Source organism: Vulpes vulpes, chromosome 3 (genome assembly GCF_048418805.1).
Source record: "Vulpes vulpes isolate BD-2025 chromosome 3, VulVul3, whole genome shotgun sequence".
Classification (NCBI taxonomy): Eukaryota; Metazoa; Chordata; class Mammalia; order Carnivora; family Canidae; genus Vulpes; species Vulpes vulpes.
This window is the reverse complement of record NC_132782.1, coordinates 118008987-118027634: the sequence shown is the minus strand read 5'-3', so window position 1 is coordinate 118027634 and position 18648 is coordinate 118008987. Positions and strand designations below refer to the sequence as shown.

The following is an 18648-nucleotide window of genomic DNA, read 5'->3' as shown; positions in this document are numbered from 1 at the left end:
CCATGAGGTTTTTGGTTTTGTTCTTTATCAGAAGGATCAGGAAAAGAAAAGCCATCATAAGTCACTTAAACTTCCCTGACGTGCGAAGTGCACTCATCTACAGCTAGCTCTCTGGTCAGTACTGCTCTGGCCATTCTGAAGCTGAATTCTTTCTCCATCGGGTCCTTGGATTTTGTCACTCCCTGCAAGTCCTGCCAGGCCTCACCTCCTAACATCCTCAGTAAATGTACAATCTCCGAGAGAAAAGTGCTTGCTGAGCAAACACAAGAGCAGTCCTTTTGCCTGCCCAACTTCCCTCTTACTTAGAAATTCTGAAGTTACCAGTGTCCTTCATAGTATCAATAAGGTGAAGTTTCTCAAGTGCTGGGCTCAGGCAGCCAGTCCAGGTATTGGTTCAGTGACGTTCCTCCCCGGATAAAATGCGCTCCTCTCTGGTTTCCATTCTGGGAAGTTATGATGACCTTGTGCCGGGACTGCCACTGATTGTGGATGTGCCATTTATTGGGGGATTTCTTCTCAGTTCCCAAATCCCTCTTTGTGAGCCTGAGCCCTCCAAGCCTTTGCCTGCTAGCACGTATTCAACTTGTCAGTAGAGGATACTGGAGGGATGCTGAAGAAAGCTGCTCATCCTGGTTCTAGTGGGTTTTTTTCCTTCTGTAGTGTGTAGGGGCTGGTGGCTCCTGGGAGAGTGCTTTCCAGCAAGTGCACCGGTCCCCCTGCCAGCTTCCCAGCAGGGTTCTTTGGCAGCCCTTGGGCGGGGAGGGGGGGGGGGGGTGGGGGGGGGGTGCTTCCAAGCTAGTTCTGTTGACACCCTCTCCTCCAGCCCTGGGCTTCAGTAGCAAACCTCACAACCATGCCCTCGCCAACAGTCTGACTCAGTCTTGCAAAGGAACCTCTTCCAATTGGTTTCCTACGTGGGTCACTTGGCTTAGCTGTAGGCACAGTGGCTGCTCCTGTAGCCACTACTGCTGTGTTCTTGAGTTCTCTCCACCCTTAGTAACTAATCCCGTTCCTGGGTACTAGTTCTCTACATCACTCTTCCCCTGTTCAAGTTGCCGTGTCTCCGGTTTGGACTGGACCCTGCCTGGTACAGTGGATTGAGATACCGGCCGCAAGGGTGCCCACCGCGGCAAGCTGGGTGATAGCCCCCAGTGGAGTGGAGTATACAGGGCTCAGCCCGTTAAGATTGCTGAGAAGCATCTAAGTGAATCACTGGCTCCCTAGCAGAATTTTGGCTGAGAGCTAGAAGTGGTCGAGCCCCTAGAAGAGTGGATAAGGCTTGTGTCGTCTTAGGATGCCCACGTGAAAGCAATGGCACAATGAATAACCTGAAGCTGCCTTGCTTCCTGCTTTCTCATTTCTGTTTTGTTTGTTTGTTTGTTTGTTTGTTTGTTTGTCTGGTCCCTGAATGTGCTTGGGGCTTCTGTCTTCCTTCAAATGGCCTGACTTTCTCCTCCTGGGAACCCACAAGCCTCATTGGTTTCTCTAATCCTAACCATCAGAGATCTCTGATGAGTGGTCTGTCTTCCTGACATTTCCTTGACATTTAATCTTATCTGTGCTCGACACCAGTGAGAAAATGTCATCTGCTTGATTGGACCTGGCAAAGAAGTCCACGAAGAAGCCCCAAATGCAGTTGCTTTTCCTTGACAGAAATTGCCCAGGGGCAGAAGGGGGATATACAGGTATGGAAGAAAAATGGAGTAGGGATTAGGGCAACTGTAAATCTCAGTGTCTGCTTCTTCCCTGGACGATCAGGCTTTCTCCCATGTTCCTTCTCTGTCACTAAAGAACTTGCTTATTTCCTATTTCAACCCTCGCTAGTTTCTTACGTCCCTCCTGCACCTCCATACTCATTCTCCCGTCACAGACACTATCCCTCAACTTGCTGTCCCCTCTCCCCCAAACGACACTAGCTGCAGTCACATCTGTCCTGTTTTCCTCCTTAGCTCTGTCACTTTTGATCCGTTGTTACATGTTGTCAACTCTGCCCTACACTTAATTCTACGTTCATGTGGCCAAGGCTGCCAACTGTCCACTATCCATCCTTCCCTCCTTCTATAACAATAGCATTTTTTGACTGTGTGTGCCTTATTTTCTTTCAGCTTGGCATAGCCATGAGACCAACTTCTGCCTACTGGGATGGAACTGGCAGCAGGAACCTCCCTTAAGAGCCTCTTGGCATAAAGTTCAGCTCCCCCCCCCCCCCCCCCCCGCACTGCCTTCCTGAACTCTGCTGCTTAGAACCTTCATAGGGTAACTGGCACTTTATTTTGGACTAGAAGAAGAGAGCTTCGCTTACACACTGGCAGACTTAAATATTGAAGGGAGCCTAGGTCTCTGCAGACTCCCATGGAACAGAACTGCTCTCCCAGCCCTAGACGCTCTGCCTCCACTATTTTACACCCGAAAGACTCTTCTGTTTAAGCCACCACGTTTTTTTTGTCAGTCTCAGAAAAGCATAATCCTAACATTATAGTTTTTTTTAAGCTAAGTTTTAATTTATTTTTTTCTTAAGATTTTATTTATTTATTCATGAGAGACAGAGAGAGGCAGAGACACAGGCAGATGGAGAAGCAGGCTCCCCACGGGAACCCCGAAGCAGGACTTGATCCCTAACCGGGATCACGCCCTGGGCCTAAGGCAGACGCTCAACCACTGAGCCAGCCAGGTGCCCCCTAACATTATAGTTATATCTGTAATTCTATACCAGGTAACAAAGCCTAAAATGTTTAATGTTAGCTTAGTAAAGGACGTTGGATGTCAGGAAGCACAGACACAGGTATCGTGAACTAGAAAGCTCATGCCTCTTGACAGGCAGCAGCCTAACATTTTTCTCTCTCTCATTCTAGACTTTTGTCTTTATCTTTTCAGCTCCTCTCCAGGCCTTTGGGTTCTTTTTTTTCGGGGGGGGGGGTTCTTGACTAATTTAATTTCCCTGGCATTACCCTATTAGCACACTAAGAATGTTTAAACAGACTCGCTCTTGCAGCCACTTCCCCTTCTAGTTGCCTTAGCTCCACGCTCCTCAGGACCTAAACTCTGGCACTTACTGCTCTGCAGAATTCTAGTCCCGAGAGAATTACAGACAGCTGGCAAATTTAGAAACGCAAAGTTTTAAAGTAAATTTATGTTATGAAACAACTGCTTTATTTGCATCATTTACCATTGGAACTGCTCAGCAGTAACACTTTTTTTTTTTTTTTTTTTAAGCAGTAACACTCACTCAGAACCTATTTGACAACAACCAAGGAGTTGATGCTGGCCCAACCCCGTTGGTCGCATAAAATCACTGTACCTCCAGACACAGCTTCTCCCTCTCCTCTGAACCTCCCAGCTCCTCTAAATTTTTTTTTAAATTATTTATTTATGATAGTCATACAGAGAGAGAGAGAGGCAGAGACACAGGCAGAGGGAGAAGCAGGCTCCATGCAGGGAACCTGATGCCGGACTCTATCCTGGGTCTCCAGGGTCACACCCTGGGCTGAAGGTGGCGCTAAACCACTGAGCCACCCAGGGATCCCCAACTTTCACATTTTCTGTTTGCTTTCCTCTAATATCCTTTCCACCACTTTTTTAAATTTTATTTTTATTTTTTAATTTTTATTTATTTATTTTTACCACTTTTTTTAAAATAAAGATTTTATTTATTCATGAGAGACCCAGCAAGAGAGGCAGAGACACAGCAGAGGGAGAAGCAATCTCCCTGTGGGGAGCCCGATGCGGTACTCGATCCCAGGACCTCGGGATCATGACCTGAGCCAAAGGTCAGGCTCAACCACTGAGCCCCCCAGGGGCCCCTCCCGGGTCCTCACTGAACACTCCACATGGCCTCCTCTGTGCCTGAGCACGAGTGGCCAAACATGCCTGGAGACCATTCACAGTCTTGCTAACTAGCAGTCTCTTAAACTCATGACCATAAACCTCCGGGACTCTGGGCTCCTATGAACCTGAGAGTGAACCAACCTCTCTGTGAACCAACCTCTCCCTCCTCACTGTCACCCAGCCCTGGTGGATGCCCAAGTGCCCCATTCCCCTCGCCCCTCCAGAGTTGTCCTGGATTCAGGCCATGGGCACTTCCTTCACCTCCCAGCGCATCAGGTGGAAGAGGCATCACCTGGAAGAGGGTGTGACTTAGGCCAGGTGGCTTTGAGCTGAGGGCAAGCGTGAGGGGCTCCCTGGGGCTGTCCACCAGGGCATTCCCCCACTTAGGAAGCGCTCACCTGGCTCTCGCCAAGCCCTCCTGCTCCTCAGGGCCTGCCTCTTCCCTCGGCCTGCCAAGCTCTTTTCTGAGGGCTCTTCCTCACTTCCCTGGAGCCTTTGCTCAAGCACCTCATTGCTAGAGAAATCTCCCCTGACCACAGTAAATAAACTCCGTCCCTCAATATTCTTTCCTTCTGCTCTGCTTTATTTTTCTTCACCACAGTTAGCAATGCCTGAAATATTAGATATTTATTACTTTAGCTGCTTATTTTGTCCTTTTATTTAAAGATTATTTATTTTTATTTATTTATTCATGAGATAGAGAGAAAGAGAGGCCGAGACATAGACAGAGGGAGAAACAGGCTCCATGCAGGGAGCCCGACGTGGGACCTGATCCCAGGTCTCCGGGATCACGCCCTGGGCTGAAGGTGGCGCTAAACCGCTGAGCACCCCCCCCCCCCCCCCCCCCCCCCCCCCCCCCGGGCTGCCCATTTTGTCCTTTTTCTACTAGAGTGCATGCTCCATCAGTGCAGGGCTTTGGTTTGTTTCTGTTTATGTCCCCAGTGCCCAGAATAGATCTTGGTATACAGTAAGTGCTCAACATATACTTGTTGAGGGCACAAACAAAAATGCCTTGAATGCACAGTAGTTCACTGGCAGAAAGCAGAGTTGTTTTTGTTTTCTTTTGTTTTGTTTTTAAGATTTTATTTAAGGTGGGATGCCTGGGTGGCTCAGTGGTTGAGCATCTACCTGCTTTCGGCTCAGGTCGTGACCCCAGGGTCCTGGGATCGAGTCCTACATCAGGCTCCCCGCAGGGAGTCTGGTTCTCCCTCTGCCTGGGTCTCTGCCTCTCTCTCTGTGTCTCTCATGAATAAATAATTTTTAAAAATATTTTATTTGATAGAGAGAGCACATGAGCAGGACAGAGAGAAGGAGAAGTAGACTCACCACTGAGCAGGGAGCCCAATGTGTGGCTCAATCCTGGGACTCTGGAATCATGATCTGAACCCAAGGCAGATACCTAACTGACTAAGCCCCTCAGGTGCCACCCTTGAATGGTTTAGGGGAAGGATCTCAGAGTGTTGGAATTAGACTGATTTTTTAAAGCAACCTTTTTTAAAAGATTTTATTATTTATTTATTTATTTATTTATTTATTTATTTATTTATTTATTTATTTATTTGACAGAGAAAGCACACAAGCAGGGGGAGCGGCTGGCAGAGGCAGAGGGAGAGGAAGAAGCAGCCTTCTCACCAGCAGGGTGTCCGATGTGGGGCTCCATCGCAGGACCCTGGGATCATGACCTGAGCCGAAGGCAGACACTTACCCAACTGAGCCACTGAGGCGCCCTTCAACCAACTTTATTGAGATATAACTGAAGTACATATATATTTGTGGTTCATCAATGGGCTTGTAGACTTCTATATAAAAAAGGAGCACTCTAATCTCACCAGCACACACACACTTCTCTACATGTATTTCTTAGCAGTAAAACATGGAAAAGAATCTTATATTTAGGTATTTAGTTTTCACTCTTCCTAGTCAGAGAAGTTTCTGTTTGATCCACTTCTCATTTATAAATGATATAAAGCAAAGTCCTCTCCTCTCCCACGTTATTGAACTTGACCCTATTTTATTACTCGTATGGGGAAATGGAGTTTGAATGTAAGTCTCAACATAGCTCAACCCAGAATTCTGTTAGAAATATGCTAAATACCTCCATCCCCTGTTATAACCAAGAACTCATTTTGTAGCTACTTTGTAGCTTACTTTTAAAAGTTATTCATGGGAAAAAAAAAAAAAGTTATTCATGGGGAGGCACCCGGGTAGCTCAGTCGGTTAAGCATCCAACTCTTGATTTCGGCTCAGATCATGACCTCAGGGTTTTGAGATTGAACCCCACGGTCAGACTCTACTAGGCATGGAACCTGCTCAGGATTCTCTCTCTCCCTTACCCTCTGCATACCCCCCTCCTTTCTTCCTCTCAAAAAAATTTTTTTATTTTAATAGGAATTGCCATATGGTTAGAGAAACACTTGGCTTCTAGTTCTAATGGTACCTTTCTTTCAGAGACTTCCAATGCTATTCTTTTCTTTTTTCTTCACTCCCTTCTTAGGAATATTGAGCCTGCCTAGATCAGGAGTGCAGTCAAGTAATTTTCTTTCTGAAAAGCTCCCCCTCCACTGTGTAGTCTCTTCTTAGTCCTTAGTCCACTTGGGAAAGGTTTGTTTTTCTTTTTCAAATGTTTTATTTTGAAGTAGTTATATACTCACAGGAGGTTGTAAAGAAAGTACAGAGAAAGAAGTACCATAAACTTCTTCCAGTTTCTGTCAATCGTAGTAACATCTTATACAAGGATGGTACGGCATCATAGCCAAGCAACTGACATTGCTACAGGCTGTAGCTCTTATTCAGATGTCACCAGTTATCCACACACACGCACATCCCCGTGAGTGAGTGACTCTGGGCAATTTTATCACATTCGTAGCCTTGCATAACCACCACCACAAGATGCTCAACTGGGTGTGCCTGAGTGGCTCGGTCAGTTGAGCGTCCCCTCTTGATTTCAGCTTGGTTTGTAGTCTCGGGGTCCTGGGATCCAGGCCCAAGTAGGGCTCTGCACTCAGTGGGGAGACTGCTTGTCTCCCTCTCCCTCTGCCCCTCCCCCTGCCCTCTCTCTCTCTCTCTCTCTCTTTAATAAATACATCTTTTTTTAAAAAGATGCACAATTATACAATCACCATGAGGCTCCATTTATATCCAGACCACCTCCTCCCCCCATCCCTAATTCCTGACAACTGTTAATCTGTTCCCTATCTTTATAATTATGTTATTTCACAAATGTTACACCAGCAGAATCATGAGGTGTGTATCCTTTTGAGATTGGCTCCTCGGCATAATTTTTTTTTCACTCAGCATAATTTTGTTGAGGTTCACCCAAGTTGCTGTGTGTATCAACAGTTTAGTTATTATCCCTTCTTATTGGTGAGTAGTATTCCATGTTTAACCACTCATGGAAAAGGATTTTTTATGTTTCAATATGAAGCAATACCCATGGCCTTTGTCCTATTCAGGGAAAACCTGTATTTTTATAGCTGCTTATGGTATACATCAAATAACTACAAAGGGACATACTTTTCCTAACTAATCTCTGAACATTGGAAACGTTTTCAACTATCAAGTTTTTCTAGTGGCGAAAACATGGGTTTATTTATGCCACAGCCAGATTCATTTTTTTATTTATTAATTTTTTTTCACAGCCAGATTCATTAAAACACACAAACACACACACATACACATACACAACAACTGAAAACTTTCAAAATTAAGATTCCTATTTCCCTTTAATATTTCACTGGCCTCTTTAAGAAAAAAAAATGTTGGTATCTGTGAAATTAAATTTACAAAAAAGAGAAATAAAATTTCTGGTAACTCCAGGAGAACTTATACCTGTTGGAAAATTATGAGCTATCTTGTAATAAAAGCTTTCTGCTTGATATATAAATTCACTGAAATAAAAATTAGAACAATCCCAGGTTTCTGGTAAAATGGGCCACATATACAAAGATCCACTCCCAGGTTAATAGAACTGGATGGCAATTGTCACAAAAAAACAAAAAACACAACAAAGCTTTGCATGCATCATTGTTAGAGGAGCTATTGTTTCGTAAATAAAAAGGAATCATGCTGTTTCCCTCTCATGAAATGTTCTTCCTTTACATTCAAACAAAACAAACCCCAGCTATCTCCTAGGCTCAGCTCCAGACCCTTCTCTACAATTCTTCCAAACACACAGCCCTCTGTTCTTTCTCCAACTCCTGACGTCTGTGAGGTGGCGCGTCTCGTGTACTGCTGTGTGCACATTCTATTTGAGATTCTTATAACTGAGCATCTTACTGGGTTCCAGGCTTCTGTCTGTTGTTTTTTGAGAGCTTACTTATAAGAGCAAAATAAACCTGGAAACATCCTACAGTCCTACAATGTGGTACTGGTTCCATATATGATAATTAGAATTAAAGAATGATAAATATAGGCATGTATTTAGTGTTGTGGAAAGATGTTCACAGAACACACGGATGTCTGTTATTTTACTGTCATCATCAAACTCAAACTACTAGCATTTTCTATATATGTAACCATGACAATGATAAAGTGTACATAAAGAAGGAGAGAGACTAAAACATTAATAATCCAGGGTTACGTATTTTTCCCTTTCATTTTCTGTTTGTTTTTTTTTTTCAAAAGTTTAATGATAAACATGAGCAATAAAAAATATTCAAAAGTTAATGCTACTGGGGATCCCTGGGTGGCTCAGCAGTTTAGCGCCGCCTTCAGCCCAGGGCATGATCCTGGAGACCCCGGGTTGGGTCCCATGTTGGGCTTCCTGCGTGGAGCCTGCTTCTCCCTCTGCCTGTGTCTCTGCCTCTCTCTCTCTCTCTGTGTCTCTCATGAATAAATAAAAAAAAATTTTAAAAAAAGATTTTATGAATAAATAAATAAAATATTTTAAAAAAGATTTTATGAATAAATAAAATATTTTTAAAAAAGATTTTATGAATAAATAAATAAAATATTTAAAAAAGATTTTATTTATTCATGAGAGACACAGAGATAGAGATTGAGAGACAGAGACACAGGCAGAGGGAGAAGCAGGCTCCACGCAGGAAGCCCAACATGGGACCCGACCCCGGGTCTCCAGGATCATACCCTGGGCCGAAGGTGGCTCTAAACCGCTGAGCCACCCGGGCTGCCCGAAATAAATAAAATCTTTAAAAAAAAAAAGTTAATGCTACTATGAATACTTGTATATAAGTTTTTGAGTTTTTTTAATTTAATTTTTTATTTAAATTCAATTGATAAATATATAGTGTATTATTAGTCCTCAGAGGCAGAGTTCAATGATTCATCAGTCTCATATGATACCCAGTGCTCATTACAACCTGTGCCTTCCTTAATGCCCTCACCCAGTTACTCCATCACCCCACCCCCTTCCTTCCAGTAACGTTCAGTTTATTTCCTATCATTAAGAGTCTCTTATGGGGGATGCCTGGGTAGCTCAGCACTTGAACCTCTGCCTTCAGCTCAGGGTGTGATCCTGGAATTCTGGGATCGAGTCCCACATCAGGACCCTGCATGGAGCCTGCTTCTCCCTCTGCCTGTCTCTGCCTCTCTATGTCTCTCATGAATAAATAAATCTTAAAAAAAAAAAAAGAGTCTCTTATGGTTTGTCTCCCTCTCTGATTTCATCTTATTTTTCCCTCCTTTCTCCTATCATCCTCTGTCTTGTTTCTTAAATTCCACATATGAGTGAGACCATATGATAATTGCCTTTCCCTGTGTATATAAATTTTTGTATGGACATATACTTTCATTTCTCTCCGATAAATACCTAGGGGTGAAATGGTTGGGCCATATGCTAGGTGTATGTTGTACACACAAATATGTCCAGGTATATATCTTATATGAAGTGTTTGTTCAAATCTTTTGCTCATTTTTTATTAAGTTTTCTTCTTTTTTTAAAAGATTTTATTTATTTATTCATGAGAGACATAAAGAGAGGCAGAGACATAGGCAGAGGGAGAAGCAGGCTCCATGCAAGGAGCCCAATGCAGGACTCCATCCCAGATCCTGGGATCATGCCCTGAGGTAAAGGCAGACACTCAACCACCGAGCCACCCAGGCATCCCTTAAGTCGTTTTCTTATTAGGTTTTGAGAGAATATACATATTTTTAAAATTCCTAATTAAAAATTAAATATGTGATCTGCAAATATTTCCCCCCAATGTGTGGTTTGTTTTTTCATTCCCTTAATAGTGCAAAAGTTTTTGATTTTGATGAAGTTCAAAGTATCAATTTTTTAAATGGATCATGCTTTCAGTGTGGTATCTAAGAAATCTTTGACTAATCTAACATCACAGCGATTTTTTTCTGGAAGTTTTACAGTTTTAGGTGTTACATTTAGGTCTATAATCCATTTTGAATTAATTTTTTATGTAGGGTAAGATATGGATCAAAGCTCATGTTCTTTGCATCTGATTATTTAATCATTCCAGTACCATTTGTTGAAAAGACTATCCTTTTTCTACTGGATTGCCTTTGTACGTTTGTTGAAAATCAATTGTCTATATATGTTTCGGTCTATTTCTGGACTATCTATGCTGTTCTATTGATCTATTTTATTCCGTTGATTTATCCGTCTTCATGCCAATCCTTATAACCAATTAATCCTGTCTTAATTACTGTAGTTTTATAATAAGTCGAAGTCATAGGTGGTAAATCCATTCCCTTTTGCCCTATTTCGGTTGGAAACAGAAGTCTGATGAATTTTAATCCCAGCTCCACCATGTAATACTTGTGTGATTCCATAAAAGTCAGTTAATACTGTTTATTACTAATTTACATACTTGCTTATTACTAGAATTGTTTATAGTGTTTGGATTAAATGCTTATAAAGAGCTCAAATGGGCACCTGGGTGGCTCAGTGGTTGGGCGTCTGCCTTCAGTTCAGGGTGTGATCCTGGAGACCCGGGATGGAGTCCCATGTCGGGCCCCCACAGGGAGACTGCTTCTCCCTCTGGTTGTGTCTCTGCCTCTCTCTCTGTGTCTCTCATGAATAAATAAAATCTTTGAAAAAAAATTTTTTAAAGAAGAGAGCATTCTACATATTACCTTGAAACCCAGGTTACAGTACCTTTATGGCCAATTTGGGGTGGTTTTCTTCAACTCTTCTTTTTTTCAGCCTTGGCAATATCTGTCCCTGCCAATCTCCGAGTGCCCCCAGGAACAGGTCAGTTCCACACTGAAGAGGAGGAGCTACTTCCCAGGATCGCAGCCCTAGCAATCCACAGTGCTGCCCTCCTGGGGACCGAAGAGGACCCGGATCACTCTGTTGCGTGTGCCATGTGAGTGCTATGTCCAACAGGATGGCTGGTGGGCACAAGAAATGTTTGCCTTTGATTGGATTCACTCTTATCTGTCTTAAATTGGTGAGTTCACCATTCCGACCAACCTGCAACTAGTTAGAAAAAAAGAGAGAGAGAGACATTTGTTACCTTTTTATTTTTTTTGAGAGAGACTAGGGGGTAGGGAGATAGAAAACAAATACTTTTGGACCATACCAAGATTGCATATGTTTGCATGTTTGAAATTTAATGCAATTTACTAGAGAAAGAAAACAAGATTATCATTATGTTTTAAGAACAAAGATTTTTGAGAAATCTGTCAGCAGCTGCTGACTTAGTTCAATAGGCAGACTCAGGGAGAAAAATGAAATAGTAATGTGATCTGCCTCCAGCCTCTAAATTCTATTTGGATTTCTTTGTGGCAGATTTGAGTTTGGGAAATGATTTGTGCAAATAACTACTCTGTATGGATTCAAATATTGCTCACATAACATATTAAAATGTTGTAATAAATTTATTGCTGCTCTGACTTATGTTTTATGTTTCCCCAAATGGTATTTTTCTCCATGGTTCTAATTTTTGTAAACTTTCCTTTTCAGGTTGCTTCAGCAAAAACAGGTAAAATTTTTTGAAATGCAAGTTTTTCCTCACCATGTTTTATGTTAATTTCCATTGTTAATTCTTGAGCTGTCCTGAAATAGAAAAGCTCTACCAGGAAAAATATTCAGCATCTCCTGAGCACTCACACTGTGAGTGTAACTGATAAGACAGATACATGGATCAAACTTATGAGTCCTCATAAGATACTCCTATCAAAAAAAAAAAAAAAAGATACTCCTATCAAGTGCTGAGATATATAGAAAGTCATGTAGTCATGGATTTTCTCAAATACATTTAGCCATTAGTAAAATACTATGATTATCGTTCTAGTTAAAGAAATAAAGTTTTAAGCATAAATAGCAGAGTCTAATTTATATAATTTTTCTTTAAGATTTTATTTATTGGGATCCCTGGGTGGCGCAGCGGTTTGGCGCCTGCCTTTGGCCCAGGGCGCGATCCTGGAGACCGGGGATCAAATCCCACATCGGGCTCCCGGTGCATGGAGCCTGCTTCTCCCTCTGCCTGTGTCTCTGCCTCTCTCTCTCTCTCTCTGTGTGACTATCATAAATAAATAAATAAAAATTAAAAAAAAAAGATTGTATTTATTTATTCATGATAGAGAGAGAAAGGCAGAGACACAGGCAGAGGGAGAAGCAGGCTCCCTGCAGGGGGCTGGACTCTATCCCTGGACCCCTGGGACCTTGACCTGAGCTGAAGGCAGACACTTAACCACTGAGCCACCCAGGCGTCTCAAGACTCTTTAATAGGAAAGGATTTTATACTTCTAATAGTGCATCCCTAAAATACAGGAAATGATACCTCAGAGCTAGAAAAAGTCTTTCTTTTAAAAAGATTTTATCATCATTTTTCCTGAATAATGACTGAAGGCAAAAATAATATCTCTAGAGACCTCACCTAGCTCCTTCATTCTAGAAATCTATGTCCTCAGAAAGGAAGTGTATATTCAATGAGATTTTGATTATCTGGAGGACTCATGTAGTATTGATTATATCTCTAATAAAGTCTCACATAAATGAGAACAATTTTTATTTATTATTTTGTTTGTACCACAGAAACAGGAAGTGTAAATAAGGCAATTTTAAAAAATATCTTATTTATTCATGAGAGACACAAAGAGAGAGGCAGAGGACCAGGCAGAGGGAGAAGCAGGCTCCCTGCAGGGAGCCTGATGTGGGGCTCGATGTGGGGCTCGATCCCAGGACCCAGGATCATGCCCTGAGCCACAGGCAGAGGTTCAACCGCTAAGCCACTCGTGCCCCAACCTTTCCCACCTTTCAAAGTGCCCTTGAACACACTATTTTACTTAATCATTACAACAATCCCAAGATGTAGATATTTCTCATTTCTTTTTTTTTTTTAATATTTTACATTTCAAAGTAAATCCTAAAATGCAGACAAGATCAATATTCTGGATGCTCAGGGGAGAAAACAGAGGCTGGAAGAGGCTGAATGACTTGGACACAATCACATGCAAAAGTAAATGTCAGAGCCAGGCCTCCAACCCGGAGCCGCTGGATCCAAACGCTATGCTGTTTCCACTGGGCAACCCTTGTTCCACCCCGCGGACACTGGGGTCACACGCTACTCCTCTGACCTTGCTCACTTCACAGCGGTCGATGTGGTGGCGCTGTCAGGCCCCTTGGCAGGCCTGGGAGGAGACAGTCTAGACTTTCCGGTGCCTCTCCAACCACTCCATGAACGCACTGCCAGGCCTTGTCTGCCGATGGCTAGTTTGGGTGTCATTTTTCCAGGAAGCTGGTCCACTCCAACGAGAATGAGTAGCTAACCCAGGAGATAAGATACACTGCGGGGACAAAGGAAGACAGAGTTGAGAGACGTCACAAAGTTTGTTAGAGGAAAGAAGGCAAATAACTGAGAGCACAGGCCCCTGGGTGGCTCAGTGGTTCAGCGTCTGCCTCCAGCTCAGGGAGTGATCCCAGGGTCCTGGGATCGAGCCCCGCATCAGGTTCCCCGCAGGGAGCCTGCCTCTCCCTCTGCCTGGGTCTCTGCCTCTCTCTCTGTGTCTCTCATGAATAAATAAAATCTTAAAAGAAAAAAAAAAAACTGGGAGTAGAAAAGTGATGAGTGTGTGGGAGGGATAAAAGTGGAGGCCCTTGCTGGGGCTTTCTTTTAAAATATATATATATATGTATACACACACATATATATATCTTAAGATTTTATTTATTTATTCATGAAAGGCAGAGAGAGAGAAAGAGAGAGAGAGAGGCAGAGACACAGGCAGAGGGAGAAGCAGGCTCCATGCAGGGAGCCTGATGTGGGACTTGATCCCAGGACTCCAGGATCACACCCTGGGGCTGAAGGCAGGCGCTAAACCGCTGAGCCACCCAGGGATCCCCTTAACATATATATTTTAAAGATTCATTATTTATTATTTGAGAGAGAGAGCTTGAGTAGCAGGGAGGGGGAAGGGAGAGGGAAAGATCACTTTGAGCAGACTCTGCACTGAGCAAGGAGCTGGACACAGGGCTTGATCTCACGACCCTGAGACTGTGACCTGAGCCAAAACCAAGAGTCAGATGCCTAACTAGCTGCGCCAGCCAGGTGCCCCTTGCCGGACCTTTCTGTCCTGCCGTGGGTGGGAGGGGACATGGATGCTTCCCGTGGAGTCACCTTCTGCAGGCCAACGGCTATGATGAGCAGGTCTGTAACATCTCCCCAGCAGATATAAGTCTCAGTTTTCTTTTGATGGCAAAGGAGACAGTCCTGGGTGATGTTCAAGGAATGTCTGGCCAGAGCACAGTGGCGACTTTGTTCCGTCTTGCAGCATGGTCGTTTCGGAGCTAGTGCCAGAGCCAAGTCTCTAGGCTGTTGGTACAGAAGGAGGTTGTCTGTGTCACGCACGCAGGGATTTGGCTGGCAGGGGACTGCTGGGGGCCTGCTGGGGGCGGGGCGTTGATACTGCTAAGCCACACATGGGTCTGTATTTACTTTCTCCTCTTTGCCCTAGAGTTTAGTTTGGAATTTGGTATAAGGGGATTTTACCTAGCAAATGCAATATATTGAACATAAAAGTCCAAGTGCCAGTCGCAGACTTAAGCCCAGCTGTTTTTGTTTGACCTTTTCTTCTGCATGGACCTCCTACACCGAGGGCATTTTAGGTGTCTGTGGATTTTTGCAATGTAGTAAATCTTGTCACCATGCTGTATCTCCTGCCCCTTACACGAAGTGTGGGAATGCCTTATATACACTCCTGACGTCGGCATTCAGGTCCCCGAGACAAACCACAGCCTGGCCCGGGTGAGGAGGGACCACAGCATCTCATTCTCATGCTGGGGCCGACGTTTTGATGGAGAAGGGGAGAAAAAAGTTTATTTTTATTTTATATAGCAAAATCTAAAAAATGGTTCTACTCTGATAATATGGAAGTATGATAGAACAATCCCCAAACAACTCATTTCTTCCTCTTCTTCCATTTAGATTAAAAACCACGTGGGAAATGTGCAAGTGCATGAGGTGGAGACACAGGCTTGGCAGAGGTGGGCCCCTCTCTGTCAGGCAGAGGCAGCGGAACAGGAGTCAGGGGCAGGGTGGGTGGGAGTTCACAGGTGCCGAACCAGAGGAGAAGCTTCCAGAATGAAGCTCTCAGAGTTTTTCCCCACAATCACACCCCACTCTTTTTTTTTTTTTTTTAAGATTGTATTTATTTATTCATGAGAGACACAGAGAGAGAGGCAGAGACACAGGCAGAGGGAGAAGCAGGCTCCCTACGGGGGGCCCGATGTGGGGCTCGATCCCGGGACCCCAGGATTACGCTCTGGGCCAAAGGCAGGCGCCTGACCACTGAGCCACCCAGGCATCCCCCCACCCTTTTTTTTTTTTTTTTTTTGAGTAGGCTCTGTGCATAATGTGGGGCTTAAGCTCACAATCCTAAGATCAAGGGTTGCATGCTCCACGGACTGAGCCAGGCAGGGCCTGCCCTCCCCATTCTGATTTAACTCTTTGAAAAGTACAAAAAACGTAAATTATCCCAGAGGCAACTGGGAAAAATGTCTCTGAAATCCTGTTACTGAATGAGAGGCTTGAGCTTTCTGGCTCTCTTCTGGAGAGTAGCTTTGCCTTTCTTTTTCTCTATTTCTGTCTTATTCCTGAAAACGAGGGCAGGGGCGCCTGGCTGGCTCAGTCAGTAGAGAATGTGACTCTTGATCTTGAGGTTATGAGTTCGAGCTCCATGTTGTGTGTGGAGATTACTTATACATAAAATCTTAGAAGACAAAAGAAAAGAAAGGGCACTTGGGTGGTTCCGTCGGTTAAGCGTCTGCCTTTGGTTTGGCTCATGATCCCAGGATCCTGGTAACAAGCCCGGGTCCCCTGCTCTGCAGGAGTCTGCTTCTCCCTTTCCCTCTGCCTGCCACTCCCCCTGCTCTCTCTCTCCATCAAATAAATGAATAAATAAGAAAAGAAAATAAGGGCAAAGTTTATGTCTAAAGGATGGCAGGAAAATGATTTCGTTTGAAAAGTAAAATGATGAAAGAAATAATCTTCATAGGTATCCAAGCTAATGTAACCTCAAAATCTCTCCCAAGGGGCCTGGGTGGCTCAGCTGGTTATGCATCTAACTCTTGATTTCAACTCAGGTCATGATCTCAGGGTGGTGGGATCAAGGCCCTTGCAGGGCTCACGCTCAGCATGGAGTCTGCTTGGGATTCTTTCCCTCCCTCTGTGCCACCGCCTCCGGCTTGTGCACTCTCTCTCTCCATCCCCCACCCCACCCCCGCTCTAAAACAAACAAACAAACAAACAAATAAATAAATAAAATCTTTAAAATCTCTTTCAGCTCCTGACATACCCACTATTGATCAGGCATACTCAAAAATCAGCAACAGCATCACTGTGGAGTGGGCCACCGTGCCAGGGGCCACCAGTTATCTCCTTACGGCTGAAGATGGAGACACTGTCATTGAAACCACAGTGGCCAATTCCCCGGGCACTGTGACAGGCCTGAAGGCTGCGACCTTGTACCAAATCACCGTCAGATCCATCAGTGCCACCGGGAGAAGCCAAGCATCACCTCCGAAGCAAGCAAAGACAGGTAGCTGGATGCTCGGCCTCTGTTGAGCTAGTGTTTATGACCTAGGTCGGTCATACTGAGGCTTCAAGTACATGATATAATTGTGAAAGTGTCGTGTGAGTGCCTACAATTCAGGGCCCAGGGGTAATAGCCACCAAATGATGTTTTTGGCTGATTCAGATATCTGGGGAGCAGGTGGTATTTAAATTTCAGATGCTTTGGAAAACAAAACCCATTTCTGGCCATCTTTGAGAACATTCTTGCTTTTAAATCTCTGAAAAAGAGAATTTCTGTTTTAACCTCAGTTATCCATAAAGACCATGCTAAATCAAGAACAGGTAGAAAGGATTTTGCTACATTTTGACTTGCTTAAAATAAAAGTACTTAGCTTGTCATCAACATGACTTAAATGGAGTTGATAAAGTTGTACTGAGGCTATTTCCAAAAGGTTGTTACACATTAAAATATTATAAACCACCGTTTCCCCCACTGAGTTATAATTATAGGGATGTTTTATATAATTTCTTACAAACATCCAGTTGAAAGTAATGCCTAATATTAGACCTTTTCTGTTCCTCATTCCTCTGCCAAGTCATTTATGATTAATACACACTTAGTCACTAATTATTTCATGAAACTCTGCTGTAAATCCTTTCACAAAGCAAATAATTGTCTCATAATATGAATGATCAACTTCAAATTACTTGTTCCTAAATTTGAATTATCCTCTATTTGCAAACACATGTGTTTTTGTCCTTCTAGTATTGGCTGCACCAATTCTAGAAGTGAGCTCTCCGAGTCCAGATTCTATTCTTGTGCAGTGGGAAGCCGTATATATGGCGATTGGATTCTCCGTTTCCATTATGCGAGCTAATGGTTTGGGTAGAGTATGGAAAGAGAATACCACAAACAACTCGTTGACATTCACCAGTTTAGATGCTGGGACTCTCTACACCATAAAGGCCTACGCGTGGAATGCCAATGGAACCCCTGGGGATGACTCCACCTGTAATCAGAGAACAAGTAAGGACTTCCCAGCTCAGCCCCAAGCAATCTCCATCTTGATTAATGAGAGGGGCGATGCATTGTAGCCATCAGGCGGTGTGTTAACTGATAAGTACAGAACAGCTGGCAGCAGATATTTAGATTTATTAGTTTATTTATAGTGCCTTGGCTCTTCATTCTTGGTAATTTAGATGCTTACTACATGTATAAAGAAACGCTGCTCGGAATACACAGAGTATGGCTTCCCCCTCACTGACACCAATTTATTTTCAAGCACACACATTCAATATCACACAGCAGGACATGATTTATGTTAGGTTTACCAGCCTCCCATACCCTGCCTAGGTTCAGACCAATGGCATAAACAAAAAAAAAAATGGGACAAACAGGAATTCATTTACTCAGTAGACATTTAGTGAGTGTATGCCAACTCTGGGCATTGTTCTAGAGGTCCAGCCGCCAACAAAACAAAGTTCCTGTTGTTACAGTACTTTATGCTGTGGTGGGAATCAGAGTTTCAGATATATTTTCTTTCTTTTTGTTTAAATATTTTATTTATTTATTTATTTGATAGAGAGAGAGCACAAGCAGGGGGAGTGGCAGGCAGAAGGAGAGGGAGAAGCAGGCTCTCTGCATAGCAGGATGCCTGATGTGGGGCTTGACGGTAGGACCTTGGGATTATGACCTGGGCCAAAGGTAGACACTCAATTGACTGAGCCACCCAGGCACCCCTCAATTATATTTTCTAAAACTTCAGTTTAGGCCTGAGGTCAACATGGGGCTTCCTATCACCTCTTCTCCAGTTATAGGCTGAGAAGCTAGAGCATGGCGTGTGTCTCACCAACCCCATTGCAGGGGTACCCTGACCACAGGGTCAGGTGCATG

At 43.7% G+C, this 18648-nt stretch overlaps 1 protein-coding gene across 1 annotated transcript in view; it reads left to right on the top strand.

The window, feature by feature from the left end:
• The first annotated feature begins 11053 nt into the window (after window positions 1-11053).
• Window positions 11054-18648, top strand: part of FNDC7 (fibronectin type III domain containing 7) — a 27148-nt gene continuing 19553 nt past the window's right edge. The window contains exons 1-4 of the mRNA XM_025996329.2: window positions 11054-11189; window positions 11705-11723; window positions 16525-16779; window positions 17521-17781. Coding sequence (XP_025852114.2) covers window positions 11115-11189; window positions 11705-11723; window positions 16525-16779; window positions 17521-17781 — 610 coding nt within the window. The 5' untranslated portion in view covers window positions 11054-11114. The remainder of the gene's footprint in view (window positions 11190-11704; window positions 11724-16524; window positions 16780-17520; window positions 17782-18648) is intronic.